General features: G+C 44.7%; 1 protein-coding gene and 1 pseudogene across 4 annotated transcripts in view; one reads left to right on the forward strand and one right to left on the reverse strand.

Moving 5' to 3' along the window:
* Positions 1-7,948, reverse strand: part of LOC131729677 (AP-4 complex subunit mu-1-like) — a 33,802-nt gene extending 25,854 nt beyond the window's left edge. The window contains exons 1-10 of one of the 4 annotated variants that reach the window (XM_059019881.1): positions 7,725-7,948; positions 4,232-4,293; positions 3,076-3,161; positions 2,109-2,215; positions 1,864-1,960; positions 1,663-1,773; positions 1,138-1,218; positions 813-875; positions 475-541; positions 332-385 (exon numbers count right to left, since the gene is read on the reverse strand). In XM_059019881.1, coding sequence (XP_058875864.1) covers positions 332-385; positions 475-541; positions 813-875; positions 1,138-1,218; positions 1,663-1,773; positions 1,864-1,960; positions 2,109-2,215; positions 3,076-3,161; positions 4,232-4,289 — 724 coding nt within the window. In that variant the 5' untranslated portion in view covers positions 4,290-4,293; positions 7,725-7,948. Of the gene's footprint in view, positions 1-331; positions 386-474; positions 542-812; positions 876-1,137; positions 1,219-1,662; positions 1,774-1,863; positions 1,961-2,108; positions 2,216-3,075; positions 3,162-4,231; positions 4,294-4,510; positions 4,899-7,724 lie in introns of those variants that run through there. The other 3 variants (XM_059019879.1, XM_059019880.1, XM_059019882.1) reach the window with 3 other exon arrangements.
* The window catches only part of LOC131729673 (DNA replication licensing factor mcm7-like), a 6,649-nt pseudogene continuing 2,838 nt past the window's right edge, over positions 6,190-10,000 (forward strand).

Below are 10,000 nucleotides of genomic sequence, written 5' to 3' on the forward strand. Positions count from 1 at the left end.
AGAGAGAGAGTGAGACATGGAGACAGAGAGAGCGGGGGTTGCACAGAGAGAGAGTGAGACACGGAGACAGAGAGAGCGGGGGTTACACAGAGAGAGAGTGAGACATGGAGACAGAGAGAGCGGGGGTTACACAGAGAGAGAGCGGGGGTTACACAGAGAGAGACAGACCGAGACACAGAGAGAGAGAGAGCGGGGGTTACACAGAGACACAGAGCGAGAGACACACAGACAGCGAGACGGACACACTGAGTGTCATAGGTGTGCGTTTAGTAGAAACACCCTCCCTCCCTCCTTCCTCTCCTCCTCCCTCCCTCCCTCCTCTCCTCCTCACCTCTCAGCTGAGTCTTGCCGATGCTGAACTCTTCATTCAGGCCTATTCTCATCTCTGAAGAGAGAGAGAGAAACTTTATAAAGTGTACTTCTGAAAAAGATGAAACTTACTTGTGTAAGTAATACTGAAATACGTGATCTCACCAGAGCAGCTGGGAAGAAAGCACTTGAGTCTGATCTCTCCCTGAATGTCAGCCTTCAGCAGGGTGCCCTGAGAGAGACAGAGAGAGAGAGAGACTCAGAGACTGCTAAAGCATAGCTGAAGATAAGCCTGGGAAGCTATGAAATTTACCAAGGGAACTTTTACCATCTACTCACAGTGCAGTTACACAGAGAGAGAGGGACACACGAAGACACAGGCAGGCAGACAGACAGACACACGGAGAGAGAGACACAGAGAGACAGGCAGACACAGACACAGAGAGAGATCGAGACACACACACACACACACACAGAGACAGACGGACGCAGCGGCGGCTCACATTGGATCCAATCACAACGGTGAGCCTCTCGATCACGTCGACGAAGATCTCGTTCTTCCCTCCCTGAGAGAGACGGAGAGGGAGTGACAAAGTGAAGAATCTGACAAATAAAAGCAATTCTCCTTTTAAAAAAATGACAGAACCCGGTCCAACCCCAAACTGGCGTTAATATTCAACCCTGAACTGTACAGCACTCAAAAAAAAAATGAGAAGCCGCACAGCAGACACCGTTTAAGAGCTCAGGAACCCCTATCAACCCCCTCCCCATCGAGATTCTAACTGGCACAACCAGAGACCCTCCTGTTGAAACGCTCCTGTGACCCACCGGCTCCCCACGTGTGGACAGCACCGGCCGGCTCGCTGCTGCACTCGGAGCCACCTTACTGTGCTGAGTGTCAGCGCCAAACTGAGAGGAGAGGAGAGAACACACTGTCAATACACAACTCAATACAAATCATCCAAACTGAGAGGAGAGAACACACTGTCAATACACAACTCAATACAAATCATCCAAACTGAGAGGAGAGGAGAGAACACACTGTCAATACACAACTCACTACAAATCATCCAAACTGAGAGGAGAGGAGGAGAGAGAACACACTGTCAATACACAACTCAATACAAATCATCCAAACTGAGAGGAGAGGAGAGAACACACTGTCAATACACAACTCAATACAAATCATCCAAACTGACAGGAGAGAGTGAGGGAGTGTTGGAGTGTTTGAGGGAGTGTTTGAAGGAGTGCTCTCTGGTTACCAGCCTCACGTTGCGCAGGTCAGGGTGTGAGGGAGTGTTGGAGGGAGTGTTTCAGGGTGTGAGGGAGTGTTTGAAGGAGTGCTCTGGTTACCAGCCCCACGTTGCGCAGGTCCAGCAGGCTGAAAGGTTTCGGGGTCACGGCCTCCGTCTGGATGAAGTTCTTCAGGATCGCCGTCGACGAGGTCTGGGGGTACCCGAAATCCTGGGGTCACAGAGCAAAACAAGAGGTCAGAACAGGTCAGGAAAGAGTTCAGACTGTGAGCCCCCCCCCCCCCCCCCCCCCTCCTCTCACCAGCATCTCATCCAGCAGCTCGTAGATCAGGGCGGAGTTCAGGCTGACGGATTGCTCAGACAGGGAGCCGCAGTAATCCCGGATCAGAGCAGCCAGTCTGGGAATGGGAATGGTAATCTGGATTGGGAATTCACTCACAACGAGGAACTGGAACACAGCCCCACCCTGCCCTGGCTTCACACATAATTCCTATTGCTTTATACATTAGAATACTGCGCTGTTGAACCCGGGTCTGCGTGACTCACCTGTTGAGGAACTCGGTGAGGGTGAAGGGGGAGGGGTTGGAGCGGGTCGTGGCCACGCAGTACAGACCCCCCTGCCTCACGTGGACGAAGTGCAGACCCTCGTGGTGCTGAAATCAAACGTGGCACAGAATGAGCTGGATTCAGAAACACGACAAGAATCAATTCAATGTTTCCACTAGAAGTCTTTCTCAGTGTCTTCAGTGTAAATTCAATGGCAAACGTTTCCACTAGAAGTCTTTCTCAGTGTCTTCATTGTGAATTCAATGACTAACGTTTCCACTAGAAGTCTTTCTCAGTGTCTTCAATGTAAATTCAATGACTAACGTTTCCACTAGAAGTCTTTCTCAGTGTCTTCAGTGTGAATTCAATGACCAACGTTTCCACTAGAAGTCTTTCTCAGCGTCTTCAGTGTAAATTCAATGGCAAACGTTTCCACTAGAAGTCTTTCTCAGTGTCTTCAGTGTAAATTCAACGGCAAACGTTTCCACTAGAAGTCTTTCTCAGTGTCTTCAATGTAATTTCAATGACTAACGTTTCCACTAGAAGTCTTTCTCAGTGTCTTCAATGTAAATTCAATGGCAAACGTTTCCACTAGAAGTCTTTCTCAGCGTCTTCAGTGTAAATTCAATGGCAAACGTTTCCACTAGAAGTCTTTCTCAGTGTCTTCAGTGTAAATTCAACGGCAAACGTTTCCACTAGAAGTCTTTCTCAGTGTCTTCAATGTAATTTCAATGACTAACGTTTCCACTAGAAGTCTTTCTCAGTGTCTTCAGTGTAAATTCAATGACTAACGTTTCCACTGGAAGTCTCTCTCAGGGTCTTCAGTGTAAATCACGGTGGTTTTATTACAGTCCAGGAATGTTTTTAAATCTCCTGCTTTAGGGAGACGGCTTGATCAGTGCACTGCTTCACTTCAATACGATAATTAATTAATTAAATAAGAAATGAAATAAACAATCTGCATTACCATGACAACTGGAGGCTGGTCTCCCGGCAACGCATTCACCTTCTCATAGAACACGTTGATGACATCACGGCCTGCTTCCCCGCGGACTCATGACATCACCAGTCAAGGATCAGCCCAAAACATTTCTAATGTCAGCAAGCCCCGACGCCACCTAGTGCACAGCTAGGGTACTGCCAGCAAAGCTAAAGGCAAGCTGTTTGCAATGTGGCAGATCGCTGGGTAATGGCGGTACCGACAGCTGAGCGAAATAATTTAACAAAACATATATATATATATATATATGAACATAGTGAGAAATAATTTAACATACATATATATATATATATATTATATATATACACACACACACATTATATATATATATATATATATATATATATATATATATATATATATATATATATAATGTGTGTGTATATATATTATTATTATTATTATTATTTATTTATTAGCAGACGCCCTTATCCAGGGCGACTTACAATCGTAAGCAAATACATTTCAAGTGTTACAATACAAGTAATACAATAAGAGCAAGAAATACAATAACTTTTGTTCAAGTTGAAGCCATAATAGTAGTACAGTAGCATTTCATGTTAGATTTCAAAACGTCTTTAAATTTTGGTCAGTTTTTTTTTTTTTTGTTAAGTATATGGAAAACTTCACAGCGGTGTGCAATTCAACATGTTAACGTAACATTATCCAGCAGGGAGACGCAACACTTTAGTCAGGCTGATCTAGCCTGTGTCACGCACGTCTATGGCAGAGCAACTAGAACTGAAGAGCAGAACCTAACGCACCCCCACCCCTACCCCAAACCCCTAACAGACCCCCATCCCCACCCCCACCCCTAACAGACCCCCATCCCCACCCCTACCCCTACCCCCACCCCCACCCCTAACAGACCCCCATCCCCACCCCTAACAGACCCCCAAACCCACCCCCACCCCTAACAGACCCCCACCCCTAACAGACCCCCATCCCCACCCCCACCCCCACCCCTAACAGACCCCCACCCCTAACAGACCCCCATCCCCACCCCTAACAGACCCCCACCCCCACCCCTAACAGACCCCCACCCCTACCCCTAACAGACCCGCATCCCCACCCCTACCCCTAACAGACCCCCACCCCGTGCCAGGTTAGGGCAGCAGGATACAGTCCTTGTAGATCAGGTGATCTCCTTTAGCAGACAACAGAAACACCTGAGAAATCATTCTCCTGTAAAACACACACACACGCAGAAAGAGACGAGAGAATTCAGATTATCATCAGCGCGTATACCGCGGCAAACTGGGAAACTTTCATACGGATAGAGAGGCCGGACTATTAATAATAATAATAATAATAAGAATAATAATAATAAGAATAATAAGAATAAGAATAAGAATAAGAATAAGAATAAGAATAATAAGAATAATAATAATATAAATAATTTTCCAATAATATAAGGTGCTATGTAGCGCAGTTTTTTTTTTCGTTTTGTTTTTTGTATTTTATCAAGCTATAGAAAGCATCGCTAGTGTTTTATTATGAAGCCTGAAAGAATATTATTAAATAGACACGGAGAGAGACGTTGTTGTCTAAACGTCCGAGAGAAACTAAATGAATTCACGATGTCGCAAGATACAAATCCGCGTTTGTATTGAATCCGTCTTGAGAAAACACGATTACCGCGGTCAGGCCTGGGAGTCCTCGGTGATCGAGTGAGCCCAGGTCCGGAGGGAGAGGCACGATGACGGCGTACGAATGCGAGCCTGCCCCGATTGGTCGCGGAGGATCGGGAGCTGGGCTTCTTAAACTCTCATTGGTCAGTTTCTCCCCCGATTCTAATAGGCTAGAATTCTGACCAATGAAACGGCTTCTGATTATTTAAATAATATTATTAATAATAAAATACAAATCGTATTCTATACTGTGCAACTTATATAATCTTTAAATAAAAACAGACTTTTAGGACCAAATAAATAAATATATTTTTAAAAAAATAACTAAAATGTTTATATATGATAATAATTTAATTCATGACATTTTAAGCAGCTTCTCTCTTTACAGAATGAAAAAGAAACTTGAAAAAAAAATTCAGACTTTAAAACTGAAATTTTAGTTTGTATCAGATATTCACAAAAAAAACAAATAAAAAAATAACCCGGCTTGCTGGTGCAGCGCTATAAAGCTTCCCCCTCCATGATGGTTCGCAGACATTAGTGTCCCCTCAGATTATTATTATTATTTATTTCTTAGCAGACGCCCTTATCCAGGGCGACTTACAATTGTTACAAGATATCACATTATACATTATTTCACATTATACAGATATCACATTATTTTTACATACAATTCCCCATTTATACAGTTGGGTTTTTACTGGAGCAATCTAGGTAAAGTACCTTGCTCAAGGGTACAGCAGCAGTGTCCCCCACCTGGGATTGAACCCACGACCCTCCGGTCAAGAGTCCAGAGCCCTAATCACTACTCCACACTGCTGCCCAGATGCAATGCATTCTCTACGACCCTGCGCTCTACTGAATCTATTGGCATCCTTTATCATGAGAGCAATGCCTCGTTCAGTATTATTATTATTATTATTATTATTATTATTATTATTATTATTATTATTAACTGATTTAGCAGTACAGGCTTACAAGGCAAGATTCATATTGAAACACAGTGTAGTTTACAGTCAACCCTGCAGAAAAGGAAATGCAATTTTACATTTAAAAAAAAAAAAAAAAAAAAAAAAATTAAAAAATATATTTGGCGCCAAAACGATGGTGCGGAGAAAGGGAGAGACCATTTCATTAGCAAGGTGGGGGGGGGTGCGTTTAAACTCTGTCAAAATTCCGTTAATTCACTCGATAAAAAAATAATAATAATAACAGATCACTTTCCCTACTCATACAGTATTATACACACATATAACAAATCACGACCTGACAAGGAAAAACACACAACAATTATTATTGTGACAACTACCCCCCCCCCCCCGTCCCTCCCCCTTCTCTTGAACGAGCAGTTCTGTTTTCGCGCCAGAGGCGATGCGCGAGCCGGATCCCTGCTCCTCCCCCTCCGATTGGCTCAGCGCCCCGCGTGACCCCCCCCTCGGCAGCGGCTTTTCGCGCCATTCTCCAGCCCCGCCCCCAGCCGGGGATCCCGGCGCTACGATTGGCCGGGCGGCGGGCCGGAATCGCGCCAGTTTTTGCAGTGAATGAGGTCTGCAGATCAGCAAGTAAATAACCGGGATTGATCTGAAGAAAGAGAGGGGGGCGCCCGTTAACGATTAAAACTACAATAAAAACAAATACAGCAACAGCAGCAGGCGGGGCCGGCCTCAAAGCGTCTGTTTTAAGGACCTGGGTTCGGTTTTGCGTGTTTCTGGACCGGTACCATGCCAGTGAAAGACTACCAAGCGGAGAAAGGTGAGTGGGGTTTGCACGGCACGGCACGGCACGGCACGGCACGGCATGGCTGCGGTGCTGGAGCGCCCTCGCTATCGGGGTTGCACGGCACGGCTGCGGTGCTGGAGCGCCCTCGCTATCGGGGTTGCACGGCACGGCTGCGGTGCTGGAGCGCCCTCGCTATCGGGGTTGCACGGCATGGCTGCGGTGCTGGAGCGCCCTCGCTATCCCCTCCGTGCTTCAGCGTGTCTGCGGGGGGGTTATCCGCTGGGCGAGTCTCAAGTCGTGGGGCAGTAATCTTCACATGCAGTTTTTTTTTTTGTTGTGTTTTTTTGTAACTGCAGTTTGCCATTCCCCGAGTCACGCTGCGAGAATGCGGTTCTGCAAACCGGTTCTGCTTCCTAACGCAGCGCGCCGAGCCTGGTTCAGTTTGCATTTGGTTTAATGTAGTTTGCACGATACAGAGAGAGTGTTTAAACCGTCGCTTCTTGTTTAGGAATTTTTAAATTAGATGAATTTCTAAAGTACAGTAGCCGGTCACGCTTTAGGTTTGACACCGGCCTTTTTTATTGTGTGACATATTTTTTTTTTAGTGTACTTAAATTTGTGCGCATGCGGTTATTGCATCAGTGAAAGACTGTTTATTAGGCGCCGTTAACAAAAAAAACAACTTTTTTTCTTTTTTAAATAAACCAGTAATAGCTAAAAATGTGCGACACTTGTTTTTTTTCGTGTGTTTGAAATGATGTCTAGGTGTGCGTTTCAGATAAGGTAGAACTGTGTTCAAAAATGAAGGTTGACAAGAAATATCTTCTAAAAATAAAAACAATGTACACAAAGTTTAAATGCTTTACGAAATAAATACCCGCTTTTCAGTGAATATCTGTACACGCCGGTGTTTATTAAATGCTGTCTGTCTGCTTGTGACGCAACAAAGGCAGAGCGCGAGCGAGGCCACATGGCCGGCGAGGAGGGAGGCGAACGTTCTGATAGAAACGCGTCATCATCATTAATAATAATAATAATAATAATAACACTCGCACCGATCCGTGAACTGCAGTCCTGCGTGTTATCAGGAGATAGGTTTAAGATGCATTGGCTCTCCTCTTCCATTAAATATGAATTATCAAATTGCGTTTGCGATCTCCTGTGATCTGTATCGATGCAACAAGTGTGGTTTTACCAATAGGACTGTGTCGTGCACTTGGACTGCGTCGTGCTCTAGGACTGTGTCGTGCTGTTCTCTTGTCTTACCCCTGGTCAGGCAGTGATCCAGTTTGAAACTCTCCAGCTTGCTTTCACAGTAGTTCGTCTATCTCGATCTCCACACGCATCGTGGAAAGGGGGTTGTGGAGTCACAGCATGTCCATGGCTCTACTGAGGCTGAGAGGACCCTTCAAAAATCCATCCGCTACAGTTGGGGCTCCCAGCCCGGGCCCTGGGGGAGCCCCTGTGTCTGCTGGCTCGCATTCCAGCCCAGCGCTCAATAACTTCATCAAACCCTCCATTGAACCTTTTCATTAACTTCATTAGACTTGTCACAGGGCAGCACAGTGTTACAATTCAAGCTTCATATTGAAACACAGTGTAGTTTACAGCCAGTGCAAATAATAACACTACTAGAATCCAACATGAACTAGGATGCTATGTATAATAATAACACTACTAGAATACAATATGAACTAGGATGCTCTGTATAATAATAACACTACTAGAATACAATATGAACTAGGATGCTATGTATAATAATAACACTACTAGAATCCAATATGAACTAGGATGCTGTGTATAATAATAACACTACTAGAATCCAATATGAACTAGGATGCTATGTATAATAATAACACTACTAGAATACAATATGAACTAGGATGCTATGTATAATAATAACACTACTAGAATCCAATATGAACTAGGATGCTATGTATAATAATAACACTACTAGAATCCAATATGAACTAGGATGCTCTGTATAATAATAACACTACTAGAATCCAATATGAACTAGGATGCTCTGTATAATAATAACACTACTAGAATACAATATGAACTAGGATGCTCTGTATAATAATAACACTACTAGAATACAATATGAACTAGGATGCTATGTATAATAATAACACTACTAGAATCCAATATGAACTAGGATGCTCTGTATAATAATAACACTACTAGAATCCAATATGAACTAGGATGCTATGTATAATAACACTACTAGAATCCAATATGAACTAGGGTGCAGCAGTGTGGATTAGTGGTCAGGGCTCTGGACTCTTGACCGGAGGGTCGTGGGTTCAATCCCAGGTGGGGGACACTGCTGCTGTACCCTTGAGCAAGGTACTTTACCTAGATTGCTCCAGTAAAAACCCAACTGTATAAATGGGTAACTGTATGTAAAAATAATGCGATATCTTGTAACAATTGCAAGTCGCCCTGGATAAGGGCGTCTGATAAGAAATTAATAATGCAGCAAGGCAGGATTAGAACGAGTTATCTCTACAGTGATAATACGAGAGAGCCCCCCCCCCCCCCCCCCCCCCCCACACAAAAAAAACAATTACGTTTTAAAAGCTGTGTCTGTATTTTTTTTTTAATTAAATATATTTTGTAACTAAATAAATCATTGCTGAAGTGACACTGTGGTTTTTAATTAGGTTTTGGGGCAGAAAAAAATAGTTGTTTTATCTTTACTAAGAAGCACTTTATTTTCTTTCTTTCTTTGTTATGAAAACGCGTTCTTTGTTTTTTGCGAATCCCCTGCGCGGTTTTAGGGATGGAGAGAGAGGGGGGGGGGGCGCTCTCTTGTTTTATCGACATCTGTTCATCTGGTACACTAGGAGGGGGGGCGATTGCGTCATGACGTCAGACGCAGACCCACTATTTGGCAGTTGCGCTGCCTGGATAACGGATCACTATTTTGCAAGCAATCCGCAGCACCGCTTGAGAATAAACGAAAGCCCTTCCGCTCCAGAAAGGCGTCCTGTTTGTGTCCCCCCCCCCCCCCACCCCTGCACCCCTGCACCCCTGCTTCTCTGCTTCTCAAATTGAATGAACGTGTAAATAATGCATTCGAGAGTGTATGTGTAAATGTAAATATATAGACGTGCTTTTTTTATTTACTTGTTTTAAGAAGCCAGGTTTTTTATTTATTTATTTTCGTGCTAGTTTTAAGGCGGGTCTATATGACGCTCGGCGGAGGGTTACCGGAAGCCCCGCGGTGGGTGGTGAGGCGCCCCGGCCATGTGCTTCTTTGTTTACAATAACAGTTAATCCGCAGAGAGGGTGGTTTAGGGACGAGGGGGCAGAAACAGAGGGGGGGGGGGGGGAGAGGGGGGGAGAGGGGGCAGATAAACGGGGGTTTGGACACCGAACAGCCGTGCTTAGGATAGCACAGGACCCCCCCAACTCGAAAAGGAGACTGAAAACCAACTCCGAGGAGCGAGGGAGACAGAAATGGACAGTCTGCTTGATAAACACGGGCATGTTCAAAACTAAACAACCCCCCCGGGGGGGGGGGCAGGGGGGGTCGA

Source organism: Acipenser ruthenus, unplaced genomic scaffold, assembly GCF_902713425.1.
Source record: "Acipenser ruthenus unplaced genomic scaffold, fAciRut3.2 maternal haplotype, whole genome shotgun sequence".
Taxonomy (NCBI): Eukaryota; Metazoa; Chordata; class Actinopteri; order Acipenseriformes; family Acipenseridae; genus Acipenser; species Acipenser ruthenus.